General features: G+C 38.8%; 1 protein-coding gene across 3 annotated transcripts in view; it reads left to right on the top strand.

Annotated features, from left to right (window-relative positions):
• MACROD2 (mono-ADP ribosylhydrolase 2) overlaps positions 1-27,768 on the top strand; it is a 1,343,640-nt gene that overhangs the window by 953,730 nt on the left and 362,142 nt on the right. For all 3 annotated transcript variants that reach the window (XM_045009265.1, XM_045009263.1, XM_045009264.1), the window contains exon 8: positions 23,498-23,571. In XM_045009265.1, the coding sequence (XP_044865200.1) occupies positions 23,498-23,571 (74 nt within the window). The remainder of the gene's footprint in view (positions 1-23,497; positions 23,572-27,768) is intronic.

Below are 27,768 nucleotides of genomic sequence, written 5' to 3'. Positions count from 1 at the left end.
GCTGACTACAAAAATAAACATGGCTAGCCTTTTTTGTGTACCTGACAGCAAGTCTGGCATAGAAGTCAAGCATCCACTGAACTGTTTATAGAAAAAAATTCACCTTGTACACCCCTTCTACTCCTTTAAAATGCACTTAGGATCAGGTTTCTGCTCACTAGAGCTGAATTCAGTTTATTTCTAAGCTGTCACTACTGTAGAATGGCACTGGATTGAGGGGCATTCAATAAGAAGGCTAACTCTAATTGGCAATCCATTTCTTCATTTCCATTGTATAGCCAACCTTGACAAATTAATCACAACCAACTGTTGGCCGCAATGCAGGGCAACCTATGCAGCACAGAAGAAAAATGAGGCCTCATGCTTTCCTGACAGCCTAATCTTTCAACGTGCCCCATTAGACCGAACAAGGGGACACTTTGGTGTGTCTGTCACCAGTACCACCCATAAACAAAGTGTTTGCTTGCAGTCCTGTGGTTGGACTGGTGTGATAAATTATTGAGTGCCAGTCCAGTACCTTGTCAGTCAGTGCCGCAGACCGAGGATCAAATAGATTAGTCCTGATAAAGAAGAGTCACCATGCACTGGCTTACACGATCAGTGAAGATAACCTCACCTAAATTAAATTCTGAAGAGTGATTTTGTGTGTGATCTCCTGGGACCTAGTTGGTTTCTTGGTTTAGGTGGAAATGTTGGGGCCACTGCAGAAAATCTTTGTCACATTAATGATAATTGGTAACAGGTTCCTGCCAAGACAATTAGTTAATCCAATGAACAGGATCCAGAAGAAAAGAGAAAAATGGCACCCTAAATGAATTAAATGTCTTCAGTCAAATAGACTGACAGATTGAAGTGTCACTAGAGGAGGTTTTGGAATTAATTGATAAACTCAACATTAACAAGTCACCGGGACCAGATGGCATTCACCCAAGAGTTCTGAAAGAACTCAAATGTGAAGTTGCGGAACTATTAACCAAGGTTTGTAACCTGTCCTTTAAATCGGCTTCGGTACCCAATGACTGGAAGTTAGCTAATGTAACGCCAATATTTAAAAAGGGCTCTAGGGGTGATCCTGGCAATTACAGACCGGTAAGTCTAACGTCGGTACCGGGCAAATTAGTTGAAACAATAGTAAAGAATAAAATTGTCAGACACATAGAAAAACATAAACTCTTGAGCAATAGTCAACATGGTTTCTGTAAAGGGAAATCGTGTCTTACTAATCTATTAGAGTTCTTTGAAGGGGTCAACAAACATGTGGACAAGGGGGATCCGGTGGACATAGTGTACTTAGATTTCCAGAAAGCCTTTGACAAGGTCCCTCACCAAAGGCTCTTACGTAAATTAAGCTGTCATGGGATAAAAGGAAAGGTCCTTTCATGGATTGAGAACTGGTTAAAGGACAGGGAACAAAGGGTAGGAATTAATGGTAAATTCTCAGAATGGAGAGGGGTAACTAGTGGTGTTCCCCAAGGGTCAGTCCTAGGACCAATCCTATTCAATTTATTCATAAATGATCTGGAGAAAGGGGTAAACAGTGAGGTGGCAAAGTTTGCAGATGACACTAAACTACTCAAGATAGTTAAGACCAAAGCAGATTGTGAAGAACTTCAAAAAGATCTCACAAAACTAAGTGATTGGGCAACAAAATGGCAAATGAAATTTAATGTGGATAAATGTAAAGTAATGCACATTGGAAAAAATAACCCCAACTATACATACAACATGATGGGGGCTAATTTAGCTACAACGAGTCAGGAAAAAGATCTTGGAGTTATCGTGGATAGTTCTCTGAAGATGTCCACGCAGTGTGCAGAGGCGGTCAAAAAAGCAAACAGGATGTTAGGAATCATTAAAAAGGGGATAGAGAATAAGACTGAGAATATATTATTGCCCTTATATAAATCCATGGTACGCCCACATCTCGAATACTGTGTACAGATGTGGTCTCCTCACCTCAAAAAAGATATTCTAGCACTAGAAAAGGTTCAGAAAAGAGCAACTAAAATGATTAGGGGTTTAGAGAGGGTCCCATATGAGGAAAGATTAAAGAGGCTAGGACTCTTCAGTTTGGAAAAGAGGAGACTAAGGGGGGACATGATAGAGGTATATAAAATCATGAGTGATGTTGAGAAAGTGGATAAGGAAAAGTTATTTACTTATTCCCATAATACAAGAACTAGGGGTCACCAAATGAAATTAATAGGCAGCAGGTTTAAAACAAATAAAAGGAAGTTCTTCTTCACGCAGCGCACAGTCAACTTGTGGAACTCCTTACCTGAGGAGGTTGTGAAGGCTAGGACTATAACAATGTTTAAAAGGGGACTGGATAAATTCATGGTGGCTAAGTCCATAAATGGCTATTAGCCAGGATGGGTAAGAATGGTGTCCCTAGCCTCTGTTCGTCAGAGGATGGAGATGGATGGCAGGAGAGAGATCACTTGATCATTGCCTGTTAGGTTCACTCCCTCAGGGGCACCTGGCATTGGCCACTGTCGGTAGACAGATACTGGGCTAGATGGACCTTTGGTCTGACCCGGTACGGCCTTTCTTATGTTCTTATGTTCTTGTAAAATAATTACAATTATTTTTTAGCTATGCTTTTGAAAATGATGTAGCATGTGTTTAACTTCTAAAAGTTGCATTCAGAATCTGATATTTTATTTTAGTCATGCCCCTCTTAATGATGTTGTTTTTTACTATCCACTGTTGTGATCTTAGTTAAGTGTTATTTTGTTGAATTACATATTGGGCCAGATCCTCAGCTGGACTAAGCCAGATGTAACAGGGCGTAGCCGGGCCAACCTTAGTCCTGCCTCTGCTCTGCTCCAAAAATCACTCGGAGACCTTCTGGCTCAACAGTCACCGGTGCAGTTTATTTACGCAGTGCAAACCCACCACCTCTCACCATATATTGCCGGGGTTCCAGCTGTAGGGGCATCTCTTTCTTAGAGCCAGGAGGGGAGAGCTACCCCTTTCCTTCCATTCTCTGGCTTCTCCCCCCCTCTGCTTCCTTCCTCTAAGCCTGTATATAGCCCCAGACTACTCAGGCTGGCAGCTGCTCTGCCTCTGCCCATCAGGCTCAGGTTCCTCTAGTCAGCTCCAATTCACCTCCCTGAATTGGAGCTGAAGTGACAGGGGGCTGGCTCAGCAGTTCCTGGTCAGCACCCTGTCACACCAGAGTACCTCCATTGACTTCAAAGGAGCTTATGCCAATTTGCAACAGCTGAGAAACTGACCCATGGCACTTACAGTAATCTATCTAGTTTATATTAGTCAGCCCAGTTCACCTCTGTTGTAACTCAACTGACCTCAACAAAGTTACACCTAAAAAGAATTTGGGCCATTATGTTAAATCGTGCCTTTCTCGTAAATGTCCTTTTGGGCATGGAATGATGTGCCATCTTGCTTACGTTTGAGAAAGTGAATATTTAATCTCTTGAAAAAGTTAATATTTTTACAATCTGATTTGTGAATGATCTCTTTTTAGCCCTGTCTTTTTGGTGCCTTCCGTGTTTCACGGAAGTGCTTATTCTTGTGTATTTTACCCCATATTAAAGTTACATTTAGCACTTTCCAATTTAACTTTGAATAACACAGTATTTATTTTCTCTCAATGGGGTTTGCAAAGTTGTTTTTTTTTTAAATGAATGTACAGTTAAATGCTTTGGTGAATAGCTTACCTATAATAGGGAATTGAGGAATATAATTTTCATTAGCATAAGAAACATAAGACCAAACCTAAAAGTGCAACAGCTTTGCAGCATCCATATAGAAAATATCATCTAACGCTCACATCTTGTGATTCTTCTCCTGCTCAATAAGAGCAAGTGAAATTCCCTTATTCAAACTGAGTAGCACCTTACCAAATGAGTAGTCCCACTGTCTTAATTTAGACCTCTTATTGAATAAGGTACTTTTCAGTATGTGTAAGGGTACTTGAGTATAGCTCTGAATGATTGATCCTCCGTAGGACTGATTCATGTTGGAACTTAATTCCTACTGAGTTACAACTCCATACATGATTATCAATGGTAAAACCTGTCCAGTGGAGACTACATGCACTGTATGGTCAATAAGAGCAATACCTTCACCTTCCTCTCTACTTCTGGAGCACTAACCATTCCTTGAGACTGTACAATGGGTAACTGTCACTTGTGCTTATTAACTCGGTGTATTATATAGGGCTTGATTCTCATTTTCATACACTAACTCCTCTTCACATTCTTCTGGCTGTGTGAACAGGACTTAAAATTGATATAAATGCGTTGACCAGAGCAATGTAAAGGAGCCTTAGAATACATGAGAATTAGGCTGTACAGTCTTTAAGTTTACTACAGAGCTGTCCATTGGTTGTTAGAAGGTACTGATAACAGATTATTTTAGATGTTACCAGACACACCTTCTGAGCATCACCATTGCTGCTGCTGAAATTTGACATGCTACACAGTATTCTCACAGAACCTGTAATTATCTGAATCCACAAAGTACTGGAGCATGCAGGTAGTCCTATTTACGTCAGTGCAGCTACTCGTGCTTAAAGTTTAGGCATATGCTTAAGCACCCTGCTGAACTGGGGCCCTGAATATGCACCAGTGAATATTGGTTGTGACTGTAGTAATTGCATCATTCCTCTTGATAAATGTGAATACATCAGTTCAGCTGAAAGACAATTAAAAGGTTTTCAGAATTCACTTTCATATTCCTTTGTTTTTATGATGTTAGAAGAGCATTTCTGAAAAGGAATGAGTGATACCATGAACTGTTGGGAATTCAAACTGCAGAAAAGCCAAGGTTAGAAGGCCTAGAACCTGTTAAACAAAAGTCGTTCCAAATATTAGGATTACAGTAATTAACTTTTCCAACATTGATCGGTGTCTTGTGTATTGTTTAAGCTTTATGTACCAGATCATTATCAAAGTTTGAGAAATGAATATCAGTTTTAAGTAGAATATATATCCGTGTAAATTGCATCCATCAGGACAATTGCCCAGTGTAGGCTGTGAGCATTCCACAGTGCAATCATAATAGCTTTTCAGCTGATACACTTTATGGCCTAAGAACATTAATCATTTTCTTATGTCTCTAATTACCATAAGGTATTATGCTTAGGTCCATAATGGGTACTGAACATTATACCACTGATAGGTTTTTAACCATGCTTTTCATTGGAGGTTGTAAACATAATATAGCAGCCCATTATGAGTTCAGAACATTTTTTTTAACCTGCTGCCATTAACAGGACCAGCAAAGTAAGATCAAGATTTTTCAAGCTGTATTTACTAGTGGACTATATTCTTTTATTTTTCTCTTATCAGGGGTGAGCAAAAAGAACAACACAATTGCTAAATAACCCTCTCAATTAAGAGAAGATAATTTTTGGTCCATTTTAGAGAAATAAAACCCAGTTCCAAAACCAGAAAGATATTAGAATTGCGTTTTGCATAGCAATAAATGTGACCTGGGACCCTGGGCAGAAATGATAATGCTACTTAGGGCTCGCTATTAACTGTGGACAGCTCCATAAGTTTTTTTTATTTTTCTGTGTACTCAGTGGATTATAACTTGCTAATTTTTAGTATAGAATAATGTACTGGAAGCCAGTAGGTTCATTTAATAGAAATACATTAGACCCAGTGCTCTCTTCTAATCGAATTGTCAGCTATGATGTAGATAATGAGTGTGCATATTGGCACTGTTTCTCTGTCACTCCTAATGAAGATTCCATTTTGTGGCATCTCAGACCAGACCAGTTATCCTATGGCCTGATTAATGTGACTATTTTACTGAATATAGGTAATCAGAAGCAGCAGTAGAATCCATCACATTTGGCAACCAAGTAATGTGGAACATTCAACAGGTGACAAATCAAATTATCAGGAACCTTAGGATACTTGATTTTTTAATACATAACGCTTTACAAAATTGCATTCAATCCACATCAAAAGATTTAACTATTATTTCTTTAATAATTGCAGAGTTTATTCAAAATCATTTCATTAAGGGCAGTCACTGAAGTGGGATTTCAGGCATCTGTTGGAAAAGAATTGATTTTCTAAGCTTTTCTTAGGTTATCTTTTGGTCCTTTCAGGTTTTTTATTATTTGATTATTATTTATTTATTTATTTATTTGTATATTTATTATAGTTGACCTCCTTGTAGGTTTGCCAAGTTGATTGCCATACATTTTATGTCGATCTTGACGCTGGAATTCTGTTGAATGCTTTTTGAGTAGGAATTTATAAAAATATTTCTCTATGAGCAGCATTGCCAGTGAGTGTGAAAACCAATCAACCAAACTACCTTATCACTTAATGAACTCTTCCTGTTTTAAACCAGATTATTTTTCTTGATAATGAAGTTCTGTTTAATAAATGGACAATCTTGAACTAATTTTGTCAATGTCGGTGTTCTAAGCAGTTGCTAGACAAGAAGAGGTCACTTTACCTTTTTCTTTTTGAGTATATTTCAACCTTAGCTCCCCATTTTGTCATGCCTGGTGTCCTAAATTCTTTTCTCTCCATATAAATGTTGTTCTCTCATCATTTACTCATTTAAATTATTTGCCTTTATTACCGTTATTATCAACACGTTTTATGGGTTTCCTACGGAATACTTCTGCCAGAATTCCATGTTTTTTCTTAATTTTGTAACTTGCATTATATGACCCCTGCTTTTAAATTTCTCCCCAATATTTTTCATATAGACTATTAAAAACCATTAACATCTGTGAATTTATCTGTTAGGTCGTCTCATAGTCTTCCCTTGTCCAGTAATGATGAAACCCATTACAGCTTCCTCACAACAGATTGGTAGATCATCCTAGTAGACCTGAAGTGAGCAAAGCTCATATTTAAAATTAAACTTGTGTTCAAACCTCTGCTGTGCATTGGATAGGGATGGACTTAAACGTGTTTAAATGTTTTGCTGAATCTGGGCCATAATTCCCATATAAATAAACAGAACACTTACATTAAATCATAGACATTAATTTAATCCTTTGAATCCAGTATGTTGCCCTGTTTTACTCCAGGAAATCATTAGCCTGAAGGCTGCAATAATTTATCTATAAACCCTAAAGGCCAGATTCTGCTACCCTTAAAATCAATGGGATTACTTGAGTAAGATACTTCTCAATTTGAGCAGTTATCAGAACCTTATCCAATTTCTTTCCTAGTCATTGTGTTCCTGCTCTAATTTTACCTGGACTGCCAGTTTAAAAGCAGCAAAGAGTCCCGTGGCACCTTATAGACTAACAGACGTATTGGAGCATGAGCTTTCGTGGGTGAATACCCACTTCATCGGATGCATGTATTCACCCACGAAAGCTCATGCTCCGATACGTCTGTCAGTCTATAACAGGGGTAGGCAACCTATGGCACGGGTGCCGAAGGCGGCACGCAAGCTGATTTTAAGTGGCACTCACACTGCCCAGGTCCTGACCACCGGTCCGGGGGGCTCTGCATTTTAATTTAATTTTAAATGAAGCTTCTTAAACATTTTAAAAACCTTATTTACTTTATATGCAACAGCAGTTTAGTTATATATTATAGACTTATAGAAAGAGACCACCTAAAAACGTTAAAATGTATTACTGGCACGCGAAACCTTAAATTAGAGTGAATAAATGAAAACTCGGCACAGCACTTCCGAAAGGTTGCCAACCCCTGGTCTATAAGGTGCTACAGGACTCTTTGCTGCTTTTACAGATCCAGATTAACATGGCTCCCCCTTTGATACTTGTCACTTTAAGTGCAATTTGTGACCATTAAGCTGTTTTCTACATGCTCACTCCATTACCTAAAATGTCTACATTTCTTTGAAGTGACAGCAAACCCTGTTATTTGCTATATGTACTTAATAGTTTTATTCAACTCTTTTACATTATTTAGATACAAGAAAGATCCCCAAAGTGTCCCTGGAGACTGATAGGAACTGATAGGAACCAAATCAGACATTTAAAGTTTTAGAGCAAGAGACAGTCAAGAAACTCATGTATGTGCCACCCCTGCTCCTTTGAGCCTACCACTGCTCTATCACTGTTCTTTCCAATAGTTGTCCAATTCATTTTTAAACTGCTTATATAAGTTGTACTGATGGCTGCCCTGGGCAGTTCTTTCCTTGTTTTTATTACTAGCTGTGTAAAGAATTGCTTCCCAAATTCCTTTTTGATGGAGCTTTCTTCACTTAAGTTCACACTCCCTCATTTTTATGTTTTCACTCGCTCAAATAGCCTTGTAGCAATTATGCTTTCTAGTCACTTGAGAATTTTGTGTATCTTAGTGAGACCCACTCATAATCTCTTATTTTCCAAGGAACACAAACCTGGTTTCTCTAACCTTTTTTGACTTTGAGATGCTTGATTCTCCCTTTCATTCAGTTGCCCTCCCTCCAATGTGTTCTCCATTTGTCAGATACTTTTAAATAAGGCAACAAGTGGTAAACACAGTAAATTAAACAAGTCTTATCTAATCTCTATCAGTAGTAGTATAGTTGACTCTGATTTGTATTTAACTGCTCTATTTATACATCCTACAATTTTGTTATCATTTTCATCCTCTTTTAAGCACTAAAGCATGATGTGTTAATGCCTTGTGCATGCCCCTCTGTTACTCTTGATTACTTTTGTAATCCCTTGCATAGCTACATTGTCTCTTCTGGGTTTTATTTTAAATCTTGTTTAGCTACCGTAGGGTAACATACATGTTCCTGGGGCAGTATGATAAAAACACTTATCTATTTTTGTTTCCCATTCAAGCAAACCCTACCACATATCTTCTCAATTCTGGCTCCATATCCGTCTCTATCCTGTTTTATGTCTCATTCTACTCCTATGCTGCCTCCATTAAGCCTAGAGATTTTGGCCTATCCCAGGGGTAGGCAACCTATGGCACATGTGCCGAAGGCGGCACGCAAGCTGATTTTCAGTGGCACTCACACTGCCAGGTCCTGGCCACCAGTCTGGGGGCTCTGCATTTTAATTTAATTTTAAATGAAGCTTCTTAAACATTTTAAAAACCTTATTTACTTTATATACAACAGCAGTTTAGTTATATATTCTCGACTTATAGAAAGAGACCTTCTAAAAACATTACAATGTGTTACTGGCACGCGAAACCTTAAATTAGAGTGAATAAATGAAGACTCGGCACACCACTTCTGAAAGGTTGCCGACCCCTGGCCTCGCCCCTATAAATAAGGCTCAGATTTTGTCACGGATATTTTTGGTAAAAATCACAGACAGGTCATGGGCAATAAACAAAAATTCACAGATGCCTGTGACCTTTACTGTGTTTTTTACTAAAAATATTCCTGACAAAATGGGGAGGGAGGAGGGTCCAGCACCCATGGCAGCTGAGGGCTCTGGGGTCCCCTTGCCCTCCCCCCCCAGCACCTGGGAGCTCTGGGGTCCCCTGACCGCCTGCCATGGCTGAAACACTGCGGGGTCCACCCGCCACGGCTGGGCAGGTGTGGGGGACCCCTGTCATGGCTGGGCTGCTGCAGGAGGACCCCTCGCTGTGGGGGTGGGGTGAGGGGGGGCCTCCGGCAGGCATGTGGAAACCCTGGCCGTGCAGGAAGAGCACTGATTGACTGTTCTGCCCTGCGGCTTGGAATTGCTATCAGCCTGCCTGGTTGTACTGATACAAGCCATTTTGTATTATATATTGAAAATAATAGCATCAAGTGAGAGGCCCTTTTACTATGATAAGTTAATGGAACTTGAATTATCTAACACCATTATTGCCTTTCCCTATAATATGTCTTGATTATAGTTCTTGCATTCCATATCAATAATATAAAAGCTTTTTATGGTTTCCTCTCATTTGTAAGATTGTAAACACTTTTACACTATTTAGTCCTTAGTTCACTGCTTAATAATTGTTTGTCTCTCCATCTACTAAGCTTACAAGCTTTCCCCTACTTTCTGCTGGCTTCCATACTGTCTCGCCATATGCCTGCCACTTACCATGTCCTCTACTCAATCCAGGAATTTTATTTTCTAAGACAATTTGTCATATATCTAAAATATTGATGTCTAACTGGAAAATGTGCTTTTCCTGAGATGCAGTGAAGGGCATAATTAGCTAAGTGGAGCCACAGGAGACGTGTGACAAAGTAGTAGGAAAATCCCTTCATTTCTTCTGCCACTCAGCTGCATTTACAAGGAAATTGAGGTAACAGGTCAGTTTTGACTGAAAGGCGCAGGTTGGAAATCCCTGATTTTTAAGTGCAAGTCATCAACTTGTCTGGTGGGTAGTAAGTAATTTAACTTTCAATTGTCCACACTAGCTTTTTATTTGTACTGGGGTGTTCAACAATAGAAAAGTCTTAAGCTTCCCCTATCTTCACAGCTTGATCAAGCTAGCCACGGATGGCTTCTTTTTAGATCCTTTCTTTTCAGATATAACCCATCTTTCTAACTGGGGTCTATGCTTATTTACATTGACATGTTTGCAGAATAACTTGTAAAAGAATGTATGGTAAATGGCCAATTTTTTTTCCCCTGAAGGGTGTCCTCTGACAAATTAAATGATTCCACTTAAGGGTCAGGCTTACTGAGGTTGGGAACAACAGAGATTTTGACATTTTGTAATCAGGGCCGCCCAGAGGATTCCGGGGGCCTGGGGTCTTCGGCGGCGGGGGGCCCTTCCGTTCCGGGACCCGCCGCCAAAGTGCCCCGAAGACCCGCGGCGGGAGCCCCCCGCCGCCGAATTTCCGCCGAAGCGGGACCCGCCGCCCGGTCTTCGGCGGTAATTCGGTGGCGGGGGGGGGTCCCCGCCACGGGCCTTCGGGGCACTTCGGCGGCGGGTCCCGGAACAGAAGGGGCCCCCCACCGCCGAAGACCGGGCTGCGCTTCGACGGCGGCGGGTCCCGGTTCCCGCCCGGCCCCGGCCCCCGCTTCTCCCCCCCCGCTTCTCCCCCCGCTCCCGCCTGGCCCCGGCCGCTGCTTCTCCCGCCTGGCCCCGGCCCCGGCCCCCGCTTCTCCCCGGCCTCAGCCTCTTACCCGAGCGCGTCGCCGGCAGGGCCTGAGCTCCGTCCCGCTCAGAGCCGCGTGGTGAGGGGGCGGGGCTGTGAGCTCCACGCCGAGCGGAGGCAGCTGCCCCGCCCCCTCCCCACGGCGCTCTGAGCGGGGCGGGGCTCAGGCCCCGTTGGAGCTCCCAGCCCCGCCCCCTCACCACGCGGTTCGGATCGGGGCGGGGCTCAGGGGCTCGGCCGGAGTCTCGGCGCTTGATGCACCGAGGCTCCAGGAGAGGGGCCCTTCTCTTGGGGGCCCCTGCAGAGCCCGGGGCCCGGGGCAAATTGCCCCCTTTGCCGCGGCCCTGTTTGTAATGATAAATCTTCATAAGTAAGAGGAGTTTCCGCTATCCACTAAAGCAGATCACACTTTGCTAGTATAATGATGCTAAAACATTTCAGCACCATACTTTGACAACTATTTTGGGTACACGCTGGATATGCTATTTAAAACAAGTGTTAATAAGACTTAAAGTTCATATCAAGATTAAATTGGATTTGAACTTGTGGGATTGGAAGTGCTATTAACTACTTATTTAATTTCCTTTTTGATTGAAGTATGCAAGATTCAGAAACTGCATAATTGTGAGTGAAATGCAAATGATAGATCTTAGCAGAAAAGAATATTTTTTAAAATTGTTGTTTGACAATTAATTTTATGATCTTTTTAAAGCATGAGCAACATGATAACCTAGGCCATTTTTAGTTTATATGACTAACACAATAATCTAACCAATATTGGAGATGAAGGATTTGATTCTCATTTACACTGAGTTCCCTTTATGCTGCTGTGACTGTGTAAAAGGGTCTTAAAGTGGGTATAAATAATGCAATTTGTGTAAATGAGAATCCACCCTAAAAACAGGAGAAGGAGATGGGAGAATAAATGTATCCTTTTGGAGATTTTCTGAGAAATTATTATATTTTGGTCCATTATACAATCTTGTAAACATTTGCACATGTGAGTAGTCCTATAGAGAGCAGTACATTTATTCACATGCTTGTTTGCAAGATCAGGGTCTTATATTGTGAGTGTGTTGTCCGTTTCTACATGGTTTAAAGTAGGTTTTCCCAGGATGCTATCCTCTAGAACTGTTTCTATTTAAATTTATTTCATCTTTGATGTGGAATGTGACTGATACCCTGTACAGCACAATCAATAAATGTTAAATGCAGCATTGGAGCAAGTGAAGACTCACTGCAGGATGGTTCCATGTACTTTGTTTTGAGCTCCCAAAATCTGTACAATACAGCTGAGAAAGAAGTTAAGTAGCCAGAGCAAACTGACCAACCACTGATATATATAGTACCAGAAAAGGGAATATAGTTGTAAACCCGGTGGATAAAAAGATCTATCTATCTATCTATCTATCTATCTATCTATCTATCTATCTATCTATCTATCTATCTATCTATCTATCTCCAGATGGATTTAATCTCTTGCCAAGTAAATGATTTCTACAAAAATTATGCTGAAAGAATTATTGCACCTAGGTGAGGAGAACAATTCTCTCTCCTTTAAAATTTGATGCAGAAAATGTTGAGACAATGCAGCGATATGTCATGCCAGACATACTATACATGCATTCATTTTTAGCATTTTATATAGTGTAGGTTGATGTCATACAGAATAATCTAATATAAAGTGAAAAACGGTGGCCATTTTACGTACTGAATACAGGAAGGTTTTTTTTTTCCTTTCTTCCAAAATGTAGTGGCGTTTTTGAGCTCATATCTATCTGGAAGTATTTCAGCTTTCAACTGTTGTAGATTTTCTGAATAAGTAACTGCTGTGTGACCCTTTACTATGTTTTTATCAGTACTGTAGGCGAGGTGAAAAATCAGTCAGAATAATGTACACAAACCAAAAATCAATACTGCATTTGTTAAAAGAGCAAACTAGATTAAATGTGCCTCGGCTAGTATCTTGCTTTTCACCCAGCCTTCCCAGGGTCAGGGTACTGTAGCTTCTTTCCAGTTTTCCAAATAAGGCTTGAGGAGAAAATGATAAAAGGAAATTTTTGTTTCTGATTTTTCAGAAGGCACTAAGCATGTGTGTATTTTTTAGCTAGCTCCCAATGCCCTCTTAGGAAATCTTTGATTTTCTTTGCAGTCTTGTTAGAAGGGAGATAAGAACTGTGCTTCAGTAGAAATAATGCCACACTTTTTTGTTTCTTCTTGTATGCGTAGAGCCTTTACTGAGTACTCTGTTGCTTTCTGATAATCCTACTAGGTTTCAGGGCTGCACTAGAAAGCAGAATAGCCAAAATGACGGAGTAAGGTGGAAGTGGTTTTAAAGGGCAGCGCTGATATGACAAGGTTAGGATGTCACTTTTTTTTCCCTCAAGTCCTTAGTGGAATTGAGCAGCTTGTTTTCTTTCTATATTTTTTAGCCATTGTCCATGTATATTTTCATTATTCTACCAAATAGCAAAGAGAGAGATCTGCAAGGATGGGATAGTTACCTGGATCTGCAGATGGACAGGAGACAGAGGTCAAATTCTGGCCCCATTGTAGCCAATGGAAGTTTTGTCATTGACTTCATTGGTGCTAAGATTTCACCTAAGGAATCCACTGAGAGTGGAACATTAGTTTTATTTAACTGTCTGTAGTCTATCTCTGTTTATTTTTTAGAATATTTCCCCCTATTTCTATAAAGAAGATAGTATCCAGAGTAGCTATCTATCTACAAGCACAGTTATACAACTCTAGGCTAGGGAGGCATAGGTGTCTCGGAGTCATGAGCACCCTACCCTTCCTATATTACTATATGAGAGGCTTGTCCTGGCTAGATCCCAACAAGAAGGGAGGAGGGTCTTGGGGTTGTACTGAGAATCACTACTCTAGACTATAGTCATTTAGAGTTTGTGTGAATGGATTGGATTTACAGTACTATAGACTGATATTTTTTATCTCTAAATATATGTCCTTGCAGTGTAGGCTGTACACTTTGGGAAAGCGGCATCATTTTTTTGTACACTTTTGTTCAGTAAAGAACAGCAAGGCACATGCATTTAAATCAGTGGATAGAAATGGCTGTTTAATCTTTTGGAATCTTAACTATACATGAAGCCATGCCCTACTGCTGTTCAATTCAGTGTATGATGGGGATTTCACACTTGACTAGTGGTTTGCACCTTTATTCAGATTACTTTTTGTTATATTATGTCATAAGCTTGGAAGACAATTTGGCTTGTTCAGAAGTTAGAAATATAGAGATTAATCATACATATTATTATTAATAATAATAATGAATAATTGTGTGTATGTCTAAATATTTATGTATGGACACGCATCGATCTGCCCTCACATGCATATATCTATATACACACACGATGTTGATGGATATTAATATCTACACCTACAAATATATATGTACGTATTGAAGAATCTCTCTCATATGGAAAAGCAGCAAAGAGTCCTGTGGCACCTTATAGACTAACAGACGTATTGGAGCATGAGCTTTCGTGGGTGAATACCCACGTCGTCGGATGCATGTAGTACAGATCCAGACTAACACGGCTACCCCTCTGATACTCTCTCATATGGAGTAATTTACTAATTATTTGCATTATGTGTGTGTGTTCTAACTGTACATATGCAGCCCTGCATTGTCAGAGCAATGAGAGCTGCAGAAATTCCTTTTCAGTGTTTTGGAGACATTCTCTTTGTTATTCCACTATTGTGCTCTGCTTGATGTTCTAACACTTCCCATGTGCATTTCAGAAATACTCTGAGCAAGAAAAAATCCATTACATAACACATTAAACATCACAGCTCTGAAGCAATTTGATTGTCAGAGTATCTCCAAAGAGAAGACTGTCTGTTACATTTTTAAAAGGAATTTTCGAGCACTGAAGCACCTTTGACATGGCCACTATCCAGAGCTCTCTACAAGCATTAAAGAGAAATTAAGCCCAAATCCCATCTACTAATATGAGTGCACTGCTTATACTATAGAAAAATAATATTCTTGCAGAGAAAGATGTGATTCTCCTGCATTGTAATACAATGTCTCTTGCATGAAAGTATGTCCTACAACTCATGGAAAAACTGCATCTCTCAGCAGTTGCCAGTGTAAATATGTCCTTTCAGTAAAATTCCACAATTTGTAACAGCTATAGTATGGAGTACATCAAACAGCATGAGCATAGAATTCATTTTGCATCTTTTCCTCAATGGAAATGTATAGCATGTTTGTACTAGTCTCTCTATTAGAGCTGAGTGAGTAAATGATTTTTTGGGTTCGTTGGCGGAACTGAAAAAAAAATAGTTTCAGGTGAAATGTTTTTTTTCTTTCAGATATTTTGTTTAGTTTAGGTTTTAGGTGTTTTTATTCCCTTGTTTGTTTTTCTTTAAATGAATCTAGCTAAATTCCTACACAAACCATAATTTTGAAACAAAGTTGAAATGTTTTCTTTTGAACAGAATGTTTAGACATTTTCTGTTTCTTTTTTCTGAAACTCCTTGCCAAATTCAACTTGAATTCACAAATAGTCTGGTCTCTCTAAAACTACATTTTTTAGCTAATAAATTATTCATCTGACAAAATTTGCCTAGCTCTACACTCTATCGCCCTGTTCATAGTATCTGAATACTATGTAGTATTCAGCGATAGTATCTGGTACCTATGCTCACTTGTGCTGTAAATGTGATTGGCATGTCATTTAATTTCCTTAGAATATCAATATACCACTTAGAATGAATTTGGACAAAATGTAATGTGTGTTTAATAGGTACAATTGGTGACATGTTCTTTAGTTTTGAACCTTTTTTAGGTATAGACTGGCCTGAGACACTGATCTCTAGTTGACCTTTTGGCTTGAAATTGTAGGCACTGCTCTGCCTATTTCTCTGACAGGCTTTTCTTGAGCCAGCCGTGTTGTAAGGAAAGTCAGTGGGTCTCGGCCCACAAATTATCTTGCTTTTGCTAGCCAGATAAGGAGAGTGACGCCTTCTGGTACCTGTTTCCTTGGTGTGGCTGAACTTGTGGTGATCCATTTGTCCAGACTCTGGCTCTTTATGAGGGGAAGGCACTTAATTTTTTTAAATCCACTGCCCACTCTGAGAGCATTTTGGGTTAGGATTGGTCCAGTCTGCTTCCTCACTGGATTTCCTAGGTTCATATTTATTGTATTAATTACCCTCTACCAAATGCCCGCTTACCATCTGTGAGTTGTGTTTGAATATATTTGCAATCACTCTTTCAAAAGTTTATTTAGTTTTCAACTGCTGCTGGTGAGGTCATGCATTTTCTAAAGAGGAGAGATTTAAAAGGCACATTTCCCTGCTTGACAGGAATAGCAAGCCATGATCATTTCTTGAGAAATTTTCACATATGTATTATGTGAGATTTCTCATATTTCTTTTGGCTGTGGTGGCATATGACACAAATAGTAGTTTATTGTCACCTTGGTACATCCCACAACCTACACTAATATATCTGCAGCCTTGCTACCTAGATGTCAGGAAAGTAACTGTTTTACTAATATTGCATTCAACTATATTAGTGAAAGAAACTTGTTTTTAGGGGGAGAATCAGTTGTGAGGTATGTTGTGGCTGTGCGAGTTAAAGAAAATAGTTCATTTGGCAGCAAGCCCATGCGTCCTATCCCTCTTCTCCACTCTGATCCAAACTTTCTTTTCAAGGTGAGAATATAAATCAATACCAAGAAAAATGGCCATGCAAGCAGCATGTGTGACAACGAGTCATCTCATGCCTCTGGCTAAAAGGCTAAGCTAGTTGGTAAAACACTAGCATCTTTGCTTCCAAAAAGGTCAGATTTACCATTGTAATGAGTTACCCCAGCATTAGGTGATTTCAGTTTTCACAACTGAAGGACAACTGCAGGTATTGCAAGCTATGCCTGAGGTAGGGTTATCATATATAGCTCTTTTGTCTCTTTACATCATCATGCCTGATGATAGACTTGTACTGTTATGATTACAATGCCCGTAATAGCTAAACTTAAGCCACATGACCATAATGAAGCTCAGTTGTTCACTTTCTGTTGTGTATTCAGAACACATTTTTATCCCACATGCATCAGTGTGTGGTTTCAGAACATTTTGGGGGCGAATGTTGAACACCTCTTTAAGATGAACCTAGAAAATAGTCTTTATTGCCACACCAGCACCACTGCTTTTGCTCGTTGCTACACTTCAGGACTGGCAAAACTAACCAGCAAAAAATAATGCCTTCAGAAACAGTTTGTGTGTAATTCCAAACTACATAAAAATGATTTATTGAGTTACGGTTATTAGATTTTACTTTCAACATTATTGATTAGAGTTGAAAAGTTTTTAAAACAAATATAAGATATTCTGTTTATCTTGTCATATTGATAAAACAGCAGGAATCGGGTGTGATTTGTGAATATAGTAGAAATCTACTAGCTAGCACATCTTGGTGCACTCAGAAACATGCCATCTTAGTTACTTTTCTGGTTATCAGAGACTCATAAGAATACTTTGTCCAGACTTGTATTCACTTCTGATTCATAAATTGTTTGAAAGCAAAGCATTAAAACATGTAAATTACTATATTAAGGACAAAGAGCTACCTTTTTTAGAAGCCACAAGAGAGTAAGAAGTTGTCTGAAATGAATCAGTAACTATACAGCAGATGGATTATGTTCGCAAGCTCCATTTCAGACTTGTTTCCTACTATGGGTAGGTTTACAGACAACACTAAGAGTCTCCGTTAAACTGACTAAGTTTGCCACTTATTCATTGTTTAAAGTCACTGAAGTGAATCTCTTCCCTGGCATTTGTTTCAGTTAATACTGTATGCTTGTAGAAATTGCGTTTCTATCATCTTGAAGTACATCATATGAAATGTGGACTATTTAGTATTTGCGTTAATACGCTAGTTTGGTTGCATATTAACTGACAGTAACATTTTTCACCCTTAGTACTTAACTTTACTCTGGGTCAATCCTAAGTAATAAAACCCTTAGTGTCTCTATACAATCTTGAAGTCACTAAAATAGAACTCCATTAATATTCTCCCACAAAATCCTCATTATACTGTTACTCACTGGACATTTTCCACATACTGCACAGGCAAATTAGGCGTGAAATACCATTTAACAATAGCATGGATGTTCCTTTGGTAAATTCCCACAGCAAAAGAAGCTGAATATTTACCCCAGAGTGTCTGACTACTGGGAATGTCATCAGGTTCTCCATAAATTAATGAAGGAGGGGAGTTTTGTGTTCTTTCTTTTCCTCAGAGTAAATCATGCTAATCATTTTCCAGGAAATAAGAGAAAATGGAGTGGAGACCCCAACATATATCCTCAATGACTATCCCTTTCACCTCACCCCTCCTCACTATTCTCCTTCCCTAAAAAGATCTGCTTCTCTTTTATATAATCTCTTTCAAATGATTCAAAGTTATTCTTTTATCATCTCTTCTCTGAAGAATTATGACAATAGGAGTTGGAACACCTTGCATAGTACAGAATTTGTTTCAGAAACCATTTCTCTGGCCACTGTTATAATTCCCAGGAAGAAAGAAGATAAAATGTCCCGAAACAGATACCAGAGCATGTATGTTTGAAGATCTTTGAAGCTTTCACAGGCGGTCACCCAGTGTAATAGATATATACAAAGGTGCATAAAGGATGCAGTTCATTCATAATGAGAGCTGGTTGGGAATTTTGTCGATAAAACTTTTTTCCATCAGAAAAGATGATTTATCAAAACTGGAACTTTTCACAGAAATGTTTTAATTTCAATGAAACTTCAGTTGTGAAGGCTTCTCAGGTGCAGGATGGAATTGAAAGCAAGTGCCCAGAAAAGTCAATAGCCCAGTGGTTAGAACGCTCATTTGGGCTTTTGGGAGACCCAGGTTCAAGTCCCTGTTTCAAAGGGAAGGGCAGGGAAGGTCCTTGAATCTGGATTTCCCACAGCCCAGGCAAATGTTCTGCTACTGGACTATGGGTGTGTTCTGCTGTGACATAGGAGTAGTTTGACTTCTATATTTGGGGGACAGCTCCAGTCAGGGCAACAGGGATACACATTGTGGAGGGGACAAATTCCATGCCTACCTTGCAAATTACACCTATGGCTGTAGGTCTCCTCCTCCTCCTTTTTAATGAAAAGAATTGAAAAGTCTCATTTTTGTTCCACATAGGAATGAAAACAAATGGTGAAACCTCCATTTTTTTCTTTTCCGCCCAGCCCTAGACATAACAGATTTATTTTTTAAACTAGGGAGCATGTAAAGGCAAAAACTGATGATAGATCCTTTTGCTTTCTCTTTTTATTTAAATTAGCTATCTAAAGTGTATTTTTTAAAAATGCACCTTTTTGATAACACACTTTTGGAAATCAAGAGAATGAACATATCAGCATATATACCAATATTTGCTAAAGACAAAACCAGCTAACCAGTCTTGAATAGTATGAAAAGAAAACAGTGGCTGTGAAGACTGAGCAAGTATCTATAGCAGCTTCTGAGTTTTTGATTCATGTTAATATTCTGGGATAACAGAAGAAGAAACTTACAGGGAATTGTGAATAGGCTTAGGCCTGGTCTACATTTAAAACTTGGGTTGACATAGCTACGGCTCCACACCCCTGAGTGCTGCTATGCCGACATAATCTAATCCCCAGTGTAGATGTAACTAGGTTGATAGAAGAATGCTTCCATCGACCTAGCTGCCATCAGTTGGGGAGGTGGCGTTCCTACAGTGATGGAAAAATGCCTTCTCTTGCTGTAGTCAGCATCCGCACCGCACCACAGGAGCTATGCCACTGTAGCATCCATGGCATATTTATGGCTGAAGTCCTTTCCCACTCAGGAACAACAAAACAAACACACTGAGTGAGTGCCCACACTCACCCACTTTCTGGAATTTTTTTATTGGCAGTGTGAAATAACAATACCATAACAAAGCTCAGCCTAGCCTAGAGTTCTTTTTTTCGAATCCCATAGGAACTGTCTGTCTCAGACCCTGGTTCCTTCTGCCATCTTAAATCCAATGTAGGATTAATAAGCCACACCTATCTCAGTGATTCAGCAGAAATCCATCAGCGTTTTTATACAGCGTGCCAGCCCTGCTAACGTAGTGGGTGCAACATAAGCCCCTGCCAACTGTGATAGGAATATTGCTATATTAAAAGGAAAAGATTTTAAAATGGCTACTGCTAACAGAATGTGAGTGGTAATTGGCAGTCCCAGCAGAATGGTGAGGGTCAGATCAAAATTTCCATTTAGACTAAGATGACTCTCAATGTTTTTACGTTGCTGCACAGTATTATTTCCAAGATGCTGCCATCTTAGCCACTGGAGAATCTGGAAAACCCCATTTCATATTAGGGACTGTGGGGATAAATAAACTTTTTCTTTTAAATTAAATTTAAACTTCACAAGAGAAATACTACCCCTCCCCCAAGTAATTCAAATAACGTGCTGCATGGATACAGAGGTTGCTTGTACCTTATGACTAATGCTCCCTTGGCTTGTGCCCTCGTCCTTTTCAGTATTCTGGAGGAACATTCACCGCAGTAATATGGGCCAGTGTCGATCTTATTACTTTACCTGTTTTATCTTTTGTGAAATTGAGCCGTTAGTCAGAATTGGCTAAGCTGTGGCTCCAGCAATTGGTTAACCATGACGCTCCTCAAACTCATTTCTTTCAAGTAATTTGATTCCCACGTGTTCACTGAGATTGCTTTTTGTGCAGAAAGGAGACAGTATATGTGCGGGAGGGAGGGTGGGAGTGAGCAGACAAGGACTGTTATGGCTGAGAAATGCAGATTTAAGATAAAAACAAAACAAAAACATGTTTTAAAAGATCACATTGCACTTTGTCTCCCTTCACCTAAGTCTACAAAGCTAAATGTTTTCATGTTCACTGGATTCAGGCACATGTAGGGCCTTTTGTGCCAAGAGAATCCAAAATAGCAAGCGAAAATCCATCCTTCTGTCATTGTGTATTAGTTATGCATAAAGCCCATGTGATTGTCTTTTTCAGTAATATCGCCAGAAAAAAATGTGTAAAGTAATTAGGTTTTTTTTTTCTGTGTGTGTGTAACTGTTGTCAGAAAAGGCTCCTATAGATTTTAAGATAGTTCTTGAAATCATAAGTAGAGTTCAGTGTTTTTATTTTGTTCCCCAAGCTATTTCTTTCACATCCTGGCTATTTAGTGGTAAATGAGCACCAATATTGTAGATCAACTTCTATTTAAGGTTATTTAGTATGGAAGCATTTTTCTAAATAATGTACAGCTTACTCAAGGATTTATAATTCCATAAAATCGAGAATATTTTATCGCAGCTTTGGGCAAGAATCCTGCAGTGGGGAGGAAAATCAAGTCTTAAAGGCAAATCTTGCTAGAAGTAGACTTGTTCTGTAACTAAACATTCCATGTATAAACAATGGTAAAATTTAGGTGTCTGAAATATGCTTGGCATTACTACCCAACCATTGTATGGCCATGCAGACGTGTCAATTACAAGGCAGGGAAATGCTGGCCTGGTTTGATAGGAAGAGTTTTATTAATTTGCATGTAACAGATGTCTGTTTTAAATGTCTGTTACCCAACTGAAATGAAATTCATTCAAAGAGTCGGTTTCTTCCCTGGGATGCATTCGCACGCATTTGTTTGAAGTCAATGTTACCAGTGTACAACTAGAGCAGAATTTGACCATCTGATACTGTTAAGAAGAGCCCACTTTGGGTTCTGTTAGTTTAAAAAAGAACTGATCATTGGTTTGTGGTATGAGGAATTTGCTTTGATAGCTTAGTGTCATAGACTCATAGAAATCTAGGTCTCGAAGGGACCTTGAGAAGTCAAGTCCAGCCCACTGCACTGAGGGAGGACCAAGTAAACTTAACAGCATCCTTGGTAAATGTTTCAAGGATGTGCAACCCTAGGGGATCATACCAGCAAATTGCAGAGAACCCCCATTGATCAATTTCCATTGATTTCAATAAGGGTAGAAGGTCTTTGGCATCTCTCTGGTTTGGGTCCCTAAAACGAAAGGTTTATTCTTTAATAAGAAACATGTACAACATTTGCATATATTGAATGTTAATACTAATCAAGTGCGATTAATGTCTGTTTGTGTTTTAACCTTCTAAATGAATAGACAGTAGACATCTCATTTGTCAGTTCAAAACTGTGCACTTGATGAGGGTAAAATCCTTCTTTTGGGGGAAATGATGTTATGGAGACATGATTCAAAGCCAATGGACACTTCGTTTGAAGCATGTAAATACTTTTGCCTGTTTGGCTAACATTAAGGCACACAAACATAACAATTAAAATAATTCCAAAGAGGTGAGTTTCCTTAAATGCCATGGTCACTGCTCTGGCAATTTAAAAAGATCCTAAAGTGAGTCTAAATGTACCCTTAGTACAAATGAGAATTAGGCCCATCAAGCTGCAAGGCAATGGACAATCAAGGCCAATGTGGGGTTTTCTTTTTTTACTTTCAGGAAGTGGGGAACTGTTTCCACTTATGTGGTATGTGAATAAAGTTAAAATACTATACATGTACACTGATGTATACCAAACTGTGATAAAGGTGTTACTTTCTAGCACTTTTGACCATCTCAGTTGCATTCGACCCACAATTTTATCTCTGCCCGGAATATTTTAATAATCCAACCCACTGAACAGTGTTCACACAGTTCTATTTTTTTTAAAGTACCTATCACAAAAATAGCCTATCCCTTCAAATTTGGAATTTCCTAGGAAAAGTAATGAAAACATCTTTTGGTCTTATACCTATAAACCATGAAGTCAATGAGCTCTATACCATTGGAAAATTCTTTTCACTATCTTTGGTATATCTGGAAATATCTGAGCTTATATTCAAAATGTTATGCTTAGTAAACTCTTACATTTACAACATTATCTTACATAGTAGATTAGTAGAGGTCTCTAAAATGTGTTACATTTGTTTTCCTCTTTATGAGGCTCTCAGAGTTGGACTCGTGGTTTTACAGGCACTAAGATTTAAAAAATGGTAGATTTTTTAAAACTCAAGATATTTCTAAAAGAGTTTTTCTATATCTTATGAAGTATACACATAATACATGTTTGTATGATATAAAGATTTTATTTTCAATTCTGTGGTATGACCTGTACTCTATGACTCTTGAATAATAGAGTTTTACCAAATAGAGTTGATCAAAATGTGGGAAAAAAAACTTGCCATGTTTTTTTTTTTTATTTAACACTTCAAAATTTTTTTTAAATGACTAGGTATATGCCTGGAAGAAAAATGGGATGATATTTTCATTAAAAAAATGCAGATCATCCTTCTTTAAACTCAAAATGTTGTTAAAAAACTTCATCCAAAAACACAAATTTGGAAAACTTTTACCAAATGTAATCCTCAGCTCCTGCTGATAAAAAAACATTGTAGCACATGACATTATCAGATCTTTTATATTTTCCGTATGTATTTATGCACACACAACTTACCTATTTCTTCTTTTTATTTCCACTCTTTGTTCAGGTTTTCCAAATGAGCCTGCTGCCGTTATTGCCCTTACCACTATTAAGGAATGGTTGAACAAGAATCACAATGAGGTATGAAATAAAAAAAACTTTCCTGATCAGATTTCAGGATTACTTAGTTTGACTCCAAAATTGTGAAAGACCATAGCAATAAGTATGCAACTGATCCTTTGAAATTAGGACTATGTAAAATACAACAAAGCAGGTGCGAAACATCAGTGGTAGTTTGGACCATATATAGCAGGAATATTATCATATTTAATAAGCTATATGGAGGCTAAAGGAAAATATATTCTAATTGAAACAATACATTTCCTGTTCATTGTGAACTTTCTAGGCAAAGTAAAAACACATCCTCTGCGTAAAGTTGTTCCTGAGATACAAAGTTTTCATATAATAATGAAGAGAATCCTGTATTGGGAATGTATATAATGAGCTTCAGTGGAACAGCTACCAGGGACAGTAGCTTTTTAGGAGCTGGTTTACACCAAAGAGCTTTATGATGAAAATAATCTCTGAATTCGTTAATTTTTAGGTTCCTTTCACTTTATTATAGTATTACTTTTCATTGGAAACTGTCTACTTACTTAAAATTTCACACTTATGTCAAACATTACCAGACCTGAACTACTTCCACAACTATACTGTCATGACGGTTATTTTTTTTATGAAACAAAATGCTTTCAACAGAGTGGTCTCCATATATCCTGCTCTGTTTCTCTTTTCTTCCTTTTTTTTCTTCTTAAATCTGATGGAATATGTTAAGTGGCACCGAATTGGAGAATTGAGCAGAAAAAAGTGACTGAATGAATAAAATAACTATGATGTCTTAAATTTAAGATATGCCTGTTTCTATATTTTGACAGCCAGCAGATTTCAAAGTGTCTAGCGTTGTTTAATACTTTTCTCACAAAATGTTTAATTTTGCATAGCTCAGGTTAGAATCGTTTCCTAAATAATGATCTATATGATATTTCAGCTTGGAAATGTATCTTTGGGGTTCTGTTTACCAAGATTGTCCAGAGATATTAAGTGATAAATTGAGCACGGTATTTTAGAGTTGAATGCAAAAATTGTATGCTGAGGTTTTTTAAAATGGATGACCAAAGTTACACTCTGAAGTCCATATTTAAGTCCCTAAAAAACTGGCCTGACTCTCCAGAGTTCCACGGATCTTAAAGACTCCAGTGGTGAAGTCAATAGCTGTTCTAGATGCTTAGTCAGCCCTTTTGAAAATCTGGCCATTTTTTTAGGTGTCTAAACTTTGCCTTAGGAGTCTAACTTTATGCTTGTATTTTTGAAAGTCTGGGCTATTTTTATTTGGTTTATTAAATCCTAAAACAGACGTAATAGTAGAAACTGAAAATATTCTATCCAGCCCTATGCGTTTTCAGTGTTTTGCCTGATCCTATTTCAATTTCATGCTTTTTCACCAGACATCTAAAATGAACAAACAACCTTTCCTTTTCCAGAACTAAATCTGTGTGTCTCACAACTCGTGTGTACTATTTGCTTCAATTCCCTTCCTAATCATTTTGATTTTAATGGTGCTTCAGGGAGCCTGACTTCTTTTGGCAAAGTAGACTGCAAATTAGAGTCAAACAGATGGGCAAGAGCTCTTTAGACAAAAGCTATTTTCTCATCTTGCTCTATGGCTTGGGCTATTGTTTTTAAGACACAAAGAATGTCTATTTCCCTGGACATTATCTATACCCACTGTTATGTCTGTCCCTTGCCTGACCTATATTTGAACCTTTTCTATGTCCTGTTGGCTCCTTCTCTGGTTCTTCCTACTCCTTTCTGGCTCAGTGTGCTGTCCCAGCGCTTTTCTAGCTCCTTCAATTAACTTGATATAATGTCCTCCCCAGGCTCTTAGAAATCCCTGTGTCTGCCTTGAATGGAGGCCTTGTTATAAGAGTTCAGAAGAGCTGTAGCAGTCATGGATTGCATTGGGAGTGCTTATCTTCTCTGTGTGTTTTACTTGAGTTGTAAACACTTTAGGGAAAGGAATGTGACTCAATCTGTTTGTAAAGTGGCACGTAGTTTGCAGACTGCATATATTGGTGTAAATAATCATTAACATTGGGAATAACACTTGCTACCTCCTTTTCTTGCCTTCTCTAAACCAGTTCCTTCTAATTCGGAGCCTTCCAGCCTGCAGATCCCCCCACCCCTTTATTTGCTCGCTATAATCATTCCTTTCTTTTGTAAACTCTTCAGAGACAGGACCCTAGCTTCCTATATTTTTGTACCACCTAGTGGAATGGAACCCACATCCTGATTGGGGCCATTGTGTGTTGCCACAGTACAAATGTTTTTTTTTAAAAATCATGCGTTTACATCATCACTACTTCTAAAGATGGACTGGAGGTCCAGCTGTGTCACTGCGTCTGTCTTGGGTCCCCGTATAGCATCTCCCAGTATAGCACCTCCCCATTATATTGTTGTGCTCCCTGGTGCTTAGGAGCACATCAAATCTAAGTCCTCAGTGTGATGTATTTTAAAGCATGATGCATGCTAGACTATTGTATATCAATGAATGCAACAATTCAGAAGTAATCTCTTGGGCCATTTGTTCATTTTTGGAGAAAAGGAGGGGTGCTTGATTTGGCAGAAGATCTGATTTGTGTGTGAAATCATATACCAGTAGCAGAAACCCCACTGGGGGCCATTAGTTGGTAATCACTGAAAAGGTCTAACTAATGTTCTAGAAAAAAAAATTCTTATAAATTGTATGGTTTTCCATAATCTATTCTGATGTGCATTTTAAAATACTAGACGTTAACATGTTTATCAAGGTGAACATAAATAGATTAGCAATAAAATACAAATATTTCTTAGTATCTTCAAAAACATACTTGATTTCTGTAACAAGGGTAATCTTTAAAAATCATTCTTTGCAAAAAAGTGAGAAGAAAACCTTTTGACATTTGGAACCAGTTTGTAGACTGGTGTGTAGGCCAGAAGGGACCATTGTGATAATCTAGTCTGACATCCTATGTAGTGCAGGCCATAGAATTTCCCCAAAATAATTCCCTACATAATATCTGTTAGAAGAACCTCCAATATTGATTTTAAAAATGCCATTGATCGAGAATTCACAATGCTCCTTTGTAAGATGTTTCAATGATTAATTACTCTTAGTGTTAAAAAATTATGCCTTGTTTCCTGTCTGAATTTGTCTCGCTTCAGCTTCCACCCAGGGGAATATTATGTCTTTCTCTGATAGATTGAAGAGCCCATTATTAAATATTTGTTCCTCATGTCAGTTCTTTCAGACTATAATTGTTTGCTTTTAATCGATTTAATGTGTGCCGTATTAATTTTATATCATTCTAATTTTTTAATCAAAATGTACCAAGTAAAATGCTTTGGAGAAGTCTAAGTACATTACATCAAGAATATTACCTTTGTCAACCAAACTTGTTGTTTCATCAAAAAAGGCATCAAGTTAGTTCGATAGGATCTATTTTCCATAAACCCAAGTTGATTGGCATTAATTATATTACCCTCCTTTAATTCTGTATTGATCAAGTCCTCTTCCTCAAGTCAACTGCTCCAGTATCTTGCCCAGGATCAATGTCAGACTGTCAGGCCTATAATTACATGGGTCATCCCATTTACCCTTTTAAATATTGGCACTATGTTAACTTTGTTCCAGTCTTCTGGAACTTCCCCAGTGTTCCAAGATTTATTGAAAATCAATATCAATGGTCCAGGGAGCGCCTCAGATAGCTATTTTAAAACTCTTGGATGCTAGTTATCTGGACCTGCTGATTTTAAAAAGGTATGTCTTTAGTACCTGCTGTTTAATATCCTCCAGAGAAACTAGTGGAATGGAGAGTGTCGTCATCATCATCATTCATCATACGATGAGAGTACATTATGTGATTCCCCTTCCCACACACCCTCCCCAAAATTCAGCTGGAGTTCTCTTGGGGCTTGGCTACACTTGCAGGTGTGCAGCGCTGGGAGTTAAAGCTGTCTTCGTACAGCTGTGTAGGGAAAGCGCTGGAGTGTGGCCACATTTGCAGCATTTGCAGCGCTGTTTGGAGTGGTGCATTATGGGCAGCTATCCCAGCGTTCAAGTGGCTGCAACGTGCTTTTCAAAAGAGGGGGGTGAGGTGGAGTGTGACAGGGAGCATGGGGGGGAGAGAGAGAGAGAGAGTGGATTTTTGGAGCCGACACTGTGTCAGCCCCCTGCCTTGCAAATTCTGACCATTTCCCCGACCCCTCATTCACTCTTAAATGCAAATAGCCTGCAGACCA

The sequence above is a fragment of the Mauremys mutica genome, chromosome 3, assembly GCF_020497125.1.
Source record: "Mauremys mutica isolate MM-2020 ecotype Southern chromosome 3, ASM2049712v1, whole genome shotgun sequence".
NCBI lineage: Eukaryota > Metazoa > Chordata > Testudines > Geoemydidae > Mauremys > Mauremys mutica.
Note: the sequence above shows the minus strand (reverse complement) of the source record. Positions and strands in the feature narration are given on the sequence as shown.